The 15,674-nt window shown below is 40.1% G+C and overlaps 1 protein-coding gene across 1 annotated transcript in view; it reads right to left on the reverse strand.

The window, feature by feature from the left end:
* The window catches only part of AFF2 (ALF transcription elongation factor 2), a 340,186-nt gene that overhangs the window by 181,397 nt on the left and 143,115 nt on the right, over nt 1-15,674 (reverse strand). Inside the window, exon 4 of the mRNA XM_089903923.1 lies at nt 15,384-15,428. Coding sequence (XP_089760049.1) covers nt 15,384-15,428 — 45 coding nt within the window. The remainder of the gene's footprint in view (nt 1-15,383; nt 15,429-15,674) is intronic.

Consider the following 15,674-nt stretch of genomic DNA (forward strand, 5'->3'; position numbering starts at 1 on the left):
GACCGGGGCACGAACCCGTGTCCCCTGCATCGGCAGGCGGACTCTCAACCACTGCGCCACCAGGGAAGCCCAATGAGATGTTTTATACAAACCTCATGGTAACCACAAAACATAAATGTACAGCAGAGACATGAAGCAAAAAAAAAAAGGAAACTGAGAAAAACGTCATAGAAAACCACCAAACCAAAATGGCAGACAGAAACACAAGGAAAAAGAAAAAATGGACATATAGAACAACCAGAAAACATAAGATAAAATGGCAGTACTAAGTCCTTATCTATCATTCATCACCCTAAATGTAAATGAATTGAATTCACCAATCAAAAGACACAGAGTGGCTGAATGGATTAAAATACAAAATCCACATGTTATATACGCTGCTTCCAGGAGACTCACCTCAGTTGTAAAGGCTGTTTGTGAAGGGATGGAAGATGATACTCCAAGCAAATTGCAGCCAGAAGAAAGTGGGTGTAGCCATACTCATATCAGACAAAACAGACTTCAAGCCAAAAAAAAGTAGCAAGAGGTGAAGATGGACATTATATAATGGTAAAGTGAACAATTCATCAAGAAGACATAACAGTTATTAATATATATGCACCCAAGATAGGAATACCAAAATATATAAAGCAATTATTAACAGACCTAAAGGGAGGAATTGACAGCAACACAGTAATAGTAAGGAATGTTAACACCCACTGACGTCAATGTATAGATCACCCAGATAGAAAGTCAACAAGGAAAATGGAGGCCACAAATGAAAATATCAGACCACATGGATTTGAAAGGTTTGTACAGGACATTCCATCCAAATGCAGAATACACATTCTTCTCAAGTGCACATGGAAGTTTCTCAAGGACAGACCATATGTTGGGACACAAAACATGTCTCAATACATTTAAGAAGACTGAAATGATATCAAGCGTCTTTTCTGATCACAGTGGTATGATACTAGAAGTCAACTACAAGAAGAAAGATGGAAAAATCACAGATATGTTGAGATTGAAAAACACACCACTAAGCAACTACTGGGTCAATGAAGAAATCAAAGGAGAAATTTTAAAATACCTGAAGACAAATGAATATGAAAATATGACACACCACAATCTATAGGATGCAGCAAAAGGAGCAGTAAGAGGGTAGTTTATAGCAATACAGGCCTACCTCAATAAACAAGGAAAATCTCAAATAAACAATCTAACCTAGAGGAATTAAACAAATAACAAATGAGCTCACTGTCAGTAGGAAGGAAATAATAAAGATCAGGGCAGAAGTAAATGAAATAAAGACTGAAAAGACAATAGAAAAGATCAATGAAACTAAGAGCTGGTTCTTTGAAAAGATAAATTGGCAAACCTTTAGCCAGACTCACTAAGAAAAAAGAGAAAAGGCTCTGATAAGTAAAATCAGAAATGAAAGAGGAGTGACTCACATTTTTATAAAGCAGAAACTAACACACCATTGTAAAGCAATTATACCCCAATAAAGATGTGAAAAAAAAAAAAAAGAAATGAAAGAGGAGAAATAACAATGGATATCCTAGAAATACAAAGGATTATAAGAGAATATTATGAGCTGCTATACACCAACAAATTGGACAACGTAGAAGAAATGGACAAATTGTTAGAATCATACAAACGTCCAAGACTGAATCATGAAGAAACAGAAAACGTGAATATAGACTAATTGTTAGAAAAGAGATTGAAACAGTAATCAAAAACTTCTCACAAAAACAAAAGTCCAGGACCAGACAGTTTGGTAGATCTGGCCAATTCTACCAAATATTCAAAAAAGATTTAATACCTATCCTTTTCAAACTCTTACAAAATACTGAAGAGAAGGGAATGCTTCCTAACTGATTTTATGGGGCCAACATTACCTTGATGCCAAAACCAGACAAATACAACACAAAAAAGAAAATTACAGGCCAATATCTCTGATGAGCACAGATGCAAAAATCCTCAACAAAATATTAGCAAACAGAATCCACCAATACATTGAAAAGGATCATACACCATGATCAAGTGGGATTTATTCCAGGGGTGCAAGGATGCTTCAACATCCATAAATCAATCCATGTGATACTCACATTAAAAAAAAACGAAGGATAAAAATCATATGATCATCTCAATAGATCTAGAAAAAGCATTTAACCAGATTCAACACATATTTGTGACAAAAAAAAAAACCTCTCAATAAAACGAGTATAGAATGAATGTACCTCAACATAATAAAAGCCATATATGGCAAACCCACAGCTAACATCATGCTCAGTGGTGGAAAACTGAAAGCTATCCCTCTAAAATCAGGAAGAAGACAAGGACGCCCACTCTGGCCACTGTTATTGGAAGTCCTAGCCAGAGCAATTAGTCAAGAAAAAGAAAAAAAGGCATTCAAATTGGAAAGGAAGAAGTAAAACTCATTATTTGCAAGTGGCAAGTTTTTACATATAGAAAACCCTAAATACTCCATCAGAAACCTATGAGAAATAGTAAATGAATACAGTAAAGTTGAAGAGTATAAAATCAACATACAAAAATCTGTTGCATTTCTATATGTTAACAATGAGACAGCAGAAAGAGAAATTATGAAAACCATTCCATTTACAATCACAGCAAAAAGAATAAAATAGCCAGGAATAAATTTAACCAAGGAGGTGAAAAACCTGTACACTGAAAATTATAAGAAATGTTGAAAGCAAATGAAGAAGACACAAAGAAATGGAAAGATATTCCATGCTCATGCATTGAAAGAATTAACATGGTTAAAATTTTCATATTACCTAAAGCAATCTATAGATTCAATGCAATCCCTATCAAAATCCCAAGGACATTTTTCACAGAAATAGAACAAAAAATTCTAAAATTTATATGGAACCACAAAAGACACCAAATAGCCAAAGCAATGTTGAAAAAAGAAGAGCAAAGCTGGAGGTATCACCCCCTGGTTTCAAACTATATTACAAAGCTACAGTAATCAAAACAGCATGGTTCTAGCAGAAAAACAGATACATAGATCAATGGAACAGAATTGAGAGCCCAGAAATAAACCCATACATATATGGACAATTAATTTACAACAGAAGAGCAAAGAACACACAATGGGAAAAGGATAGTCTCTTCAATAAATCATCTTGGGAAAACTGGGCAGCCACATGCAAAAAAGGTAACTAGACCACTGTCTCACACCATATACAAAAATCAACTCAAAATGGATTAAAGACTTGAATGTAAGACCTGAAGTCATAAAAATCCTAGAAGAAAACATAGGCAATACACTCTTTGATATTGGTCTTAGCAATATCTTTCTGGATATGTCTCCTCAGGCAAGGGAAACAAAAGCAAAAATAAACAAATGGGACTATATCATAACAAAAAGCTTCTGCCCAGCAAAAGAGACCATCAACAAAATGAAAAGACAACCTATTGAATGGGAAAAGATATTTGCAAATCACATATCTGATAAGGGGTTAATATATGAAATACATAAAGAACTCACGCAACTCAACAACAAAAAACCAAACAACCGATTAAAATGGGTAGAGGAGTCGAATAGGCGTTTTTCCAAAGACATACAGATGGCCAACAGGCACTTGAAAAAAGTTCAACATCACTAATTATTAGGGAAATGCAAATCAAAACCACAATGAGATATCACCTCATGCCTGTTAGAATGGCTACTATCAAAAAGGCAAGAAATAACAAGTGTCGGCGAGGACGTGGAGAAGAGGGAACCCTTATGTGCTGTTGGTGGGAATGTAAATTAGTGTAGCCACTATGGAAAACAGCATGGAGATTCCTCAAAAAATGAAGACTAGAACTACCATATGATCCAGAATCCCACTTCTGGATATTTATCCGGAGAATATGAAAACACTAATTTGAAAAGATATATGCACCCCTATGTTCACTGCCACATTATTATATAGCCAATATATGGAAGCAACCTAAGTGTCCATCAACAGAGGAATAGATAAAGACGTGGAACATATATACAATGGAATACTACTCGACCATGAGACGAAATCTCATCATTTGTGAAAACGTGGATGGACCTTGAAGGTATTATGCTCAGTGAAATAAGTCAGATGGAGAAAGACGAATACCATATGATTTCACTCACGTGGAATATTAAAAAAACAACAACAACAAAATGAATTTTAAAAACCAAACCAAACAAAAACAAATATATAGATACAGAGAACAGAGTAGTGGTTACCAGAGGGGAAGGGGCGGGGCACAGGGATGGCAAAATGGGTAAAGGGAATTGACTGTATGGTGATGGATGGAAATGAAATATTTAGTGGTGAGCATGCTGTCATGTATACAGAAGTAGAAATATAATATGGTACACATGAAACTTATATAGTGTTATAAACCAATGTTACCGCAATAAAAATAAATTTGAAAAAATGGGCAAAAGATCTGAATGGCCACTTCATCAAAGAAGATATACAAAAATGAAAAAAGATGCTCAACATCATTTGTCATTTGTGAAATGCAATGTAAAACCACAATGATATACCACTATACACCTATTAGAAAGGCTTAGATTAAAAAATAACAATAAGATCAAGGGCTAGCAAGGATGTGAACAACTGAGTCTCATATATACAGCCACTCTGGAAATGGTACAGCCACACTGGAAAACAATTCAGCACTTTTTTATAAGTTTAAACATACACTTGACCCAGCAGTCCCACTCCTAGGTATATACCCAAGATTAATGAAAACATATGTCCACACAAAATTCTGTACATGATTATTGATAGCAACATTATTAAAAATCACAAAAAAACCTAGAAACAACCCAAATATTCTTCAATAGGTGAATGGATAAACAAACTGTGGTATACGTATGTAATGGATTGTTACTCAGAAAGTAATGAACTATTGCTGCATGCAACAACCTGAATGAATTTCAAAGTCATATGCTGAGTGAAAGACGCGCTATGGAAAGTTTACATTACTGTATGATTCTGTTTAGATGACACTCTGGCAAAGGCAACACTGTAGGGACAGAGAAGAGGTCAGTGGTTGCTAGAGTTTGGGGGTGGGGAGAAGAGTCTGACTGCACAAGGGTAATGTGAAGGAACTCTCTGGGATATTGGAATTGTCCTGTATTCTGTTAAAGGTAGTGATTACAGGAATCTGTGCATATGTTAAAACTCAGAGGATGGTAACTAAAAAATAAAAGCTAAATTTTACTGAATGTAAGTTTTTTAATGTGCTGGCCCGAAATCAATACCACATGCCAAGTGTAGTCTAAGTAGAACAAAGCAGAGGGGATCTATCCCCCTCTTATTTCTAGGTGTTCTAGATTAGGGGTCAGCCAACTACCTCTCACAGGCCAAATCTGGCCCACTGACTGTTTCTGTCGATAAAGTTTTATTGCAACACAGTCACCGGCATTCTTTTCCATATTGTCTATGGATGTTTTCATGCTAAAACAACAGAGTTGAGTAGTTGAGACTGAGAACATATGCCCTAAAAAGCCAAATATGTGTATAATCTGGCTCTTTACAGGAAAAGTTTTCCTTTACAGGAAAAGCCCTGCTGTAGATACTTGTCTTTAATTAATACAGTTTTAGGCAGCAATATGTGTCTACTCTAAACCCTGGTGGACTCAAGTGAATTACCATATAGCTATACTCCTATGAAACTTCATTTTATCAGATTTAGTCCATCTGGTAAGCTGTTTTCCTGATTCTGACCTGTGGCATTATTAGCAATCTCACCTAGCTTTATTGTTATCCAGTGGGTCAGGGTCTGAGTTCTGTAATCATCACTTAAAACCTACTCTTTCATCCCTGTGTCCTCATGGTGAAAAGCAGAATGCGTAACGGTTAACAGCATGGATTCTGAAGCCAGACTGCCTGGGTCGAGATCATGGCTGTGCCACTGGTTAGCTGTTGAACTTGCAAAGTCACTTAAGCCCAGAGTCCTTCCATTTCATTATCTGTATCGGGGGGCGGGGGTGATAATAGTATTTGCTCCCTGGCATTGGTATGATGATTATATGAGTTACTACGTGTGAAATCCTTAGAACAGTGCCAGGTACAGAAAACTGCTATGTAATTGTTTGATATTATTATTAGTGTGTACATTCAGTTCAGGCCAACCTGAGTTCCTGTTTCATCTGCTTAGTAGCTGTATGATTATGTGACTTGGAGGAATTTATTCAACCTCTCTGAGGCCTCCAGGTTGCCCTTGACCCATTAATCGGTGGTCTCTGTGTAATGAGCTAAGCACTGCTGGAGAAAATCACACAATCTACAGATTGGGACCTATGCAAACTTTAGGTCTTCAGGATCACCCGATCCTTGACATTGCCTCATAATCTTACTGTATCCCTTAGATTGCTCCCTCTCTCCCTTTCAATGACTATTTCAAACCTTCTCCGATCTCCTCGAACATCTGAACTTTCCCCTGACTGCCTCCTACCCCTGCCAGCTTATCAGGAGACAGGCAGGAAATGAAAAATGTAGAAATTCTCCCATATTTACTTCTAATATTTTATGAGTTTGTTTTTAATCTTTCCTACATCTGGAACTAATATTGTTGTGTGGTGTGAGGTAAAGATTCAAGATTAACTTAGGGAGAATAGAAATGTTTGAAATATCATTTTCCTATCTCAGAATGGTATGACTTTCCATTTGTTTAAATATGCTTTGGTATCTCTCGTAGTGACTTAGTGTGTTCATATAGCTCTGGCACACTTCTTGTAAATGAACACATAAGATATAAATGGAGTCTTTTTGCCCATTATATCTTTTAGTTGATTGTCTTACATATAAAGACAATTTCTATATATTTATTTTGCATACTGAAACTTTGCAGAATTGTATTGTTCATAATAATCATTTTGGTTATTTCTCTTGGGGTTTTCAGGAAAACAATATATATAATCTACAAATAATAATCGTTTAACACATTCTCTCCCATTTTAATACCTCTTATCTCTTTAGTTTGTTTAATCACCTTGGCCAGCCTCCAGAACAATATTAAATAATAAGGATGACAAAGAATATCTAATCTTTTTTCTCGACTGTAATGGAAATGTCTCTAGAGTTTCTCTGTGAAATGTGACACTAGCTTTTGGGTTGAGATGGATATATTTTATCACATTAAGGATGTTTCCATCTTCTGTCTTATCAAGAGTAAGTGTTGAGTTTTGTCAAGTATATTTTAGCATTTACAAAGATGAGCATGTAGTTTTTTTCTTTCTTATTCTATTCATAAAAGGCATTACATTAATGGATTTCCTAATATTGAACCAGCTTTACATTCCTGCAACAAAAGCCACTAAGTCATGCTGCATATCCTTTAAAATACCATCTGATTCTCTTTGTTAGTATTTCATTAAGGAAATTTGCATCAATATTCACAAGTGATGTTATTCTGTAATCTTCTTTTTTATATACTGTTTTTGTAAGATTTTGGTATCAATATTATGTACTAGTTTAGCTTTTCTAAAATAATACTTAGCAAATGTTTCTTGTTCTATGTTCTGGAACAGCTAAGCTATATTATACCTTAATGGTTTGGTTGAATTTTCCTATGAAACCCCTTCTGGGAGTGATGACTTCAGTAATGGGTGGGACCAGTCTCCATTTCATTGATGGTGATAAATCTGTTTAGATTTTCTCTCTTCTGGAGTCAGTCTCAGTCAACTATATTTCACTAGAAAACTTGTCCACCTCATCTAGATGCTTATATTTATTTGTACAGAGGTGAGTAAATTGTCACTTGTGATTATTTTATTTTCTCTGTATCTGAGAGGTTATTTCTCTTTATCATTCCTTGTTTTATGTATTTGTGTTTTTGCCCTTTTTTTCTTGATGAGGATAACTAACAAATTATTTATTGCTGTTACTCCTTCATTTAGGAAAACACAGATCCTAAATGTGCTAATTCTAATGATTTTCTGTTCATAATCCATTACTTCGCAGTTCTTTGTTTCTGTACTTTTTAAATAGCCTATTTAAGCTCTTGTATCACTGCTTTGGCTCTTGTTTTTTAGATAAAACTGCTTTTTAAAAAAATTTTTGGCTGCGTTGGGTCTTCGTTGTTGCGCACAGGCTTTTCTCTAGTTGTGGTGAGCGGGGGCTGCTCTTTGTTGCGGTGCGCAGGCTTCTCATTGCGGTGGCTTCTCTTGTTGCAGAGCATGGGCTCTAGGCACGTGGGCTTCAGTAGTTGTGGCTCGCGGGCTCTAGAGTGCAGGCTCAGTAGTTGTGGCTCACGGGCTTAGTTGCTCCGCAGCATATGGGATCTTCCCGGACCAGGGCTCGAACCCATGTTCCCTGCATTGGCAGCTGGATTCTTAACCACTGCACCACCGGGGAAGTCCCAAAACTGCTTCATTTTTTTTTTTTTTTTTTTTTTTTGCGGTATGCGGGCCTCTCACTGTCGTGGCCTCTCCCGTCGCGGAGCACAGGCTCCGGACGCGCGGGCTCAGAGGCCATGGCTCCCGGGCCCAGCCGCTCCGCGGCACGTGGGATCTTCCCGGACCGGGCCACGAACCCGTGTCTCCTGCATCGGCAGGCGGACTCTCAACCACTGCGCCACCAGGGAAGCCCTCATTTTTAAACAATTCACGCCACTACGTTGGTCATAGCAATGTTTCTTCTGCTACATTTTTTCATATGCTATTTTTTTAAGTTTTGCATAGCTCTCATAGTGATTCCTGTTTTGATTATTACTAATGTTTTAGGGACAGGCATTCTTCCTGGATCAGTTATCTGCAGGATATGTTTGTGGCAGTGGCGGCCATGGCTTAATATTAGCAGACTAGCAGGAATTCTCTTCTGAACACCAGGGCGTGCCACCCAGTGCTTCGGCCTTTACTTCTGCCTTATCAAGAAACATCAGCTCTGCAAGCTGCTCTCAAAGCAGCCTCTGGCTCTTCCACCTTGCCTCAGCAACAACGTGCTTTCCACAAATGTGGATTAGTTATGTAATTTCTCATCCGGTTCGGCCTTTCCTACTTCTCAAAATACGCACGTCTCAGAGTTGGCCCACGGAAGCTCCCATCATAAACCTTCACACCCGTGCCCATTACTGCAATATCTTTTTTGCCTTTTGTGGTGTGCCTCTTATCCTGAAAATCAGTGCTTCATCATCTATGCCCCAGGTCCATGACCACGGGAATCATCTCTTGGATTCTTCCCTGTTTGATCTTTACAGAATAGTGATTTAGGCTTATGGATGTCTTCTGGTTAGAGCAATTACGGAGTTTACATTTCTTTTTCTCATCCTCCATAATGCTTTTGGTGAGTTACAAGAGAATGGGGCAAGCCTTGCTTTGTGCTTTCATTTCAAAACTGGAAGATGCCTACCAAATTGATTCTGAGAGGCTACTTTCTCCATGCATTTTCCAGAGACACTGGTTTTACCTTTACACAGATGCACATGGAGTGGTTAACCTCCTTGCATTAGACATTTTTTCCCAACCCAATCCCACTAGCACAGCTAGGACAAAAAAAAAAAACACTGGTTCTTAAACAACAGTTGGAAGCTATTACTTCTTTCAGATATGCCTAGACTGCTTTTTGGCAAACTAATACATTGTTTCATTACCCTCCCTGTACATCCAAGATACAGAAAGCAGGTGTAAGTTCTACACGTGGCTTAAATTCTCACGTGCTTTCATTCAACTCAGTAGAAAATAATAAATCACCATATTTGCAAAAAGAAACAAGTTGACAGAAAACAGGCTTATTTTTATAGCACACCCAAGATATATGGGGACTCATATATTTACTCAGCTATTTTAAAGGGCTTACTCTTGTTCGCTCCCTGGACAGCTAAATGCCGAGTTGCTAAGTTACTGGTATTTGACATCATCTCTTCCCTGACATGTCCCAGGTTTGACAGGTTCCCATGATTCACTGGGCCAGTCACCTCGTTACCCACGTTACTCATTTACCCAATGACGTCTGGATAATCATTTAAAATTCACATCATACACTAGCTGCAAACCCCCAGGTTCCACATGAAAATATTTAAACTGCTTTACAGGCTCTAAGTGCATTTGGAAGCCCACTGGATGGCTTACCTACATTGTTCACATAATAGTTGTTATAATTAAATTTAGCGTCTTTCTTCTGGGTTGGTTTGTGTGTGAGAAAAGAGGAAATGATTATTGGGAGGCAAATAATGGGTAATATCTCTTGTGGGCTAATTTGGTTCCATGAATAGCTCACCTCACACATGCATGCTATGTATTAAGTCCATTAGTGCTTTGAGTTAGCTTCAGAAAAGGTAATGCTCCACATAATTTACCCAGTCAAGGGCATTTTCACCTGCTGACAAATTTACATATTTCCCAGTGTCATTAGGTAGGAACCAGTCATCAGAATAGCAGAGGGTGCAATCATTAGTTAGTCCGTTTATTTGACTCCATCAGTGTTAATGTTAATTATAGTCTAAATTATATTTAGCAGTTGTTGTCTTTCTTGGATGGAACACTATATTACTATTTCAAGAAACTATAATTTTGAAAGTCCACACCAGAATAGGATAGATGCTTTCTGAATCATCCTGGGAGGATTAGTATTTAAGACGGCTATGTAGAAAATCGTTTGCATGATTCCAATTTGAACATTATTTATACATTAATTTGACAGGATATAAAATCAATTGCCTAATTATTGGTTAAATTTATCAAAGAAATTCTACTGAAAGGTGCTTGATTATGCTGCATAGTTATGATAATATAATCAAAATTCCTTTCAGACGTAATTGTCTGATCAGTTTTGCTCCCCAATCCATTTTTTTTCTCACTCTTAAGATGGGCTTTTTCATTCGTTTCCCCTTTAAAAGTAAAAACTAGCAAGTACTGTAAATGGCCGTCCTCTAATTATTTGGTAAGTTCTTTCCACACTAAAACTGTGCGCTTAAACATAGACCTAATAAGCAGAATTGCCGTAATTTAAAATGTTGTAAACACAGATCACGCTGCAATCAAAAGAGGTGCCCATGCCGGTGTTTACAAACCTGATCCATATGGCAGGGAGAAATCTGTAAGACGATAGTTTATCACATCAAGTTCCCTAAATCCTAGCTAGCAAATTCAGCATCCCTCATAAACAGTGAATTACCCATACAGATGTTTGCTTATGAAATTATCAACTACGGAAGGTACTTAGCTAGGAAACACAATCTGTTCGGCGTCAAATCTAAGAGAAGTGCTGTATCTGCATTTGTGACTCTGGAAAGGATTTAATTGACAGTCTGTTGATATTTTTAAGTCAATTCTTGCTAAGAACAAATAAATCATACCACTGCAGAAGAAATAATCATTGAACATCCATCCTCAGCTAGTAGCATTTAGTGCAGACTGCTCTCCTTGGCTTAACTCTTCCAGAAATGATTACTCTAGGACCCATAAAACCCGGCGGAGCTGGAAAAGAAGCCGCCACTGCGGCCCAGATTATTACATATGAGCAGCTTAGGAATCCCTCATATGACAGATGAATTGTAACTGCAGAACGCCATCACTAGGGCCAGAGTTATTATTATTTTTCATTTCTGTTTGTACTCGAGGGTAGCTTGAGTCTAAAGAGAAAATGGCATGCTGAGTCTAAAGAGAAAATGGCATGCTGATGGAAACAGGTACGCAGGCTGGGCTGCACTGCTCAGATTGCTGCCTTTAAGTTTCTGACCTGTAAAATTTATAATAAGCAATAATATACTTGACAAGGAGCAAAGCCATCTGAATTTCCACAGCTTGTTTTGTGGAAGAAGGGCAGGTGGCAGGAAAGGTGTTGTGGGCTGATGAATTCTGATTTGTTGGAGAAACTACGTGGAATTATTTTGGCATAACTGAGTGTGTACGAATTAAGGAAACAACAGAAGCTGAAATGAGCTGTTGGTTGATGCCATTGTAATGTTAATCATGAGAGCCCGGAGCTTGTGAAATAAGGATGGATTCAGGTAAGCCGACAGGAACAGAGAACAGGAGGGGGCAGCATGAGGATTGTTAGAGCCGGCTGTTTGCCCTGAGGGCGAATTACTCAACCTCTCTGGCTTTCCATAACTAGTAACTAATAATAAAATCTTTTAGTTCTGTTGTGAAAAGTAAATGACATAATGTACTTAAGTACTCTGCCTGCATAAAGTCGCACATTACTACTATTACTTTTTTATTGGTAGCAGTAATTTGTTATTGTTATTATTTTATTATTTGAAATGAGATTTGAAAATATTCAAGATGTCCGGAAGAATTCATTCCTAAGACCGGCTCAAATTTTGTCGGCGTGCTGGTATTCCCAGTTAGAGTTGCTAGGAGTAAGTCTGCCAAGCATCTGAGGCAATTGTTTTTGAATCCAGAGATTTTCACTGTAGGTTTGTGACACGGTGGTTGACAGGTATAGTGCAAAGCGAAGACCAGACTCTCCTTGTGCCTCTGCCATATACTAGCCTCACCCAGGGTGGCAGGTCATGTATAACCTCTCTGGGCCCCTATTTCCTGAAACACTGGATTGGCCGAAAAGCTCATTCGGGTTTTTCCATAACATCTTCCGGAGAGCCCGAACGAACTTTTTGGCCAAGCCGATACTAAGGGACTACCATGGTTCCTATGATCAAAATAAGATAATGAGGTTCAAGTACTCTGAAAGGCAGTCACGTGCTAGAGGGACATACGTTCGTCATATCAGATCAAGTCAGCCCCGGAAGACCAGACAAGGTGGGCTCCCGGGTAGAATGAGAGCCAGGAGTGCGTGGAAAGAGAAGTGGGTCTGAAGGGGAAAAATGGCGAGAGGGACTTTCAAAGGAAGCCAACTGGTTTGAACTTGAACAGCGTTTTGAAAAGGGGGCCCAAATCCAATGCGTTAGGCCAAAGTACTTCCACCGCCTGGGGACTGAGGGGCTGAGAGCGGGGAGAGGCCAGTCGTGTCCTACTTCGTCTGTACCAATGTGCGATGAAGTGGCTTTGCCTGCTGGGCTGTAGAGGGAAAAGAGGGGGGCTCGGGGAGGTGGGAAAGTTGGGCGAGCCGACAGACAGAGCTCTCTCCCCGTTACACGTGCCAGCGGTATGTACACATTACAGACTCGTTCACGGCAGAGGAGAGGGATGTAAGGGTGCAGAATGAACCCCTGTTCTCCAGACGAGGAAATTGAAAAGCCACACAGCTAGGAAGTGATGCAACGTCAGGACCAACCGGCGGCCAGCTTTTCCCACCCCTGGGCCAGAGCGCCTTCCTCTGCAGAGCCCCCTTCAGTGACGGAGAGAAGATGACCTTGCTCTGGACTCGGCTTAGTTGGAAAAGCACCGAGGGGGTCAGAGAGAGGAGGAGAGAAAGAGGAAAGGTATCTCCCCCCTCCGGCCCCTTCAAGAAGGAGGCAGATTGGGAGCAAGGTGACCAACAGACTTACTGTGGGATCGTCTGCAGGGCTCCGAGGCCCTCAAACAAACAGGAACGTGAACGTGCCGTAAAAAAAGGTCCAGCAAGCACTCTGTAGAGCCATGTACTGTGGTCTATAAAATTCCAAGCATGGAGATGGAAACATGTCGCTCTTCAATAAAGGAAAGCCCACTCATTAACGGTATTGTTGAGAAAACGAAACAAAACAAAAGCCCCAGAATTCTATACAATGTACAGCCCTTCGAAAGAAAAAAAAAAAAAAGCCCATTCCCCTAGATTCTCTTTCAAGAACAACAGAAAGACTTTTGTTACTTTCTCAAAGGGAGCTACCTTTTATGAGCTTATTAAGGTAACTACTTCTTTTCTTTCCGTGTTTAAGTGACATTCTGTTGTTTCTCTAAGTGGCTTCTCCAGCAGCCTGGAGTCGCCAGCCTCTGCCAGGTGTCCAGCCGGCTCCCCTCGCTCGGTCACTGTGTGGGCCACCTAGGCTCCAGGGCCAGGCTGCTCTGAAGTGGAGAATTCCAACTGTCACAAATGAGGTGGTGATTCTGAAACGGGTCTGGCATTCCTCTGGGGTTCAGAAAAGACCACTGACTTCATTTGGAAAAGCCAGACTACTGTAGGGACTGGAGGAAGAGGTTTCTTTCAGCATCGCCTTTCTTTAAAAGGCAGGTGGCCAAGACCCTCACAGTACTTGGTGTATCTGGTGCATCTGCACTGTCTCCACCCGATGCAAGGTGCAGGGAGCAAGCGGCTGGGTTCCGAGGGTGCATCACGCTGTGGATTTCATGGCGGCCGCCCACACTTCCCACCCCACCTCCACCCCCGGCCCTTGGATCCCAGGGAGAGATGATGGAGCGGTTCCTGGACTCTTACCAAAGTAACCAGTACTCCCCTAACTCAGATCGTCTCATCTCTGATCAGAGTGATCGGACTCCCCTCTTTAACAGTCAGTAACAACGTTCTTGGGCTGAAAAAGGTGCACGAATACCCACAGTGGGGGAAATCAGGTGCGCGGTCAGCTCCATGGTAAACAGGTTTCTACTCCTTTCTATTCCTTTGGCTGCATCTTCACAGGGTTTGCTTCCAACACTTACCAGGGAGAGTGTCGGGGGAGCTGAGGTGACTTGGGGAGGTGAGGAAAGGGGGTGAAGAATTTCCCCTGGCACAGAGATGGATTTCTTTCCCCAGTGGAAAGCCAGCGTGTTTTTCTCCCGGCCACACTGATCATTTCTCATAGTAAATAGCATTTAGATACCTCTCGGCAGCTTATAAGGGAATCAGGACAGGCATTATTGTCCTCTTTTACAGACAAGGAAGGGAGATTCAGAAAGATGAAGTTATCTGTCCAAATTGCAGAAGTGACAAATGGTGGAGAGAGAACTCACTCCCATGATTCCTGTTCTTCATATACCGCAACGCCTTAGGATGCCAACAGGCAGACACGGGAGATACATTTCTCTGCCTTGGCTTTGGTTTCTCCTTTTGGTTTAATCGTGTACTTTGGGAGAGGTCATTGCCACCTTTTGCAGCTCTGTGCTGTCTCCACGCCATTCTCATGCACCAGTTCACCCCTATTAGTACCATCTCCCATAACTTGCCATCATTCTCGAGTCTCTCCTCATCTCCTCCCCTCCACCCTGCCACTTCTCATCCCCTCATTGCAGGCCACAATCTCCATGACCATGTCCCATCAGCAACGTAGCAGGAGGCAGCAATGAGGCTGACCTGAGATCCCAGAGAACAGAAAGGCAAAGACTGCGGGTAGGATGCTTGAACAGGAAACGTTTCCTAAAGGAGGTGGTGAGTCTCTGTTCAGCCCTGAAAAGACTCAGAAGGATGCGAGAAGGCGACAGAAGCTTGGTGAGATCAGGAGACTAGCTTGATTAGAGAGCAAGAAGACGAGGTAAGAAATGAGACACTCCCAGAAACAGAAGAGGAATGACTTTAAACAGCTGAAGCAGGTTGACTGCTTCATTATTAAAAGGCAGAGAGATAAAGGTTTAAACTCACCCGCAAGATTTCTTCAACACAGCTTGGGTCACTGGGAAGGCTCACCTAAAACAAAATAAACAAAAAAAGAAAATTAACCATAATCTGGTTATTCTCAGAAAAGCACGCTGTATAATATTTTACCCTGTAGGAAAAATCGTAAAGGAAGTAAATATAGCTATGCATGTGGGGTTTCCCCTGTGAAATACAAAGCAGTAAGTACCTGCAAATGGCCAATTTTGTTTTCTTTTACGGAAGCAGTAAGACCACGGTACAAGACGCAGAGAGGGCCTGGCTCTGTCACTGATTTGC

The sequence above is a fragment of the Delphinapterus leucas genome, chromosome X (assembly GCF_059928025.1).
Source record: "Delphinapterus leucas isolate spDelLeu-1000000601 "Yukka" chromosome X, BTC_Dleu_Yukka2, whole genome shotgun sequence".
Classification (NCBI taxonomy): domain Eukaryota; kingdom Metazoa; phylum Chordata; class Mammalia; order Artiodactyla; family Monodontidae; genus Delphinapterus; species Delphinapterus leucas.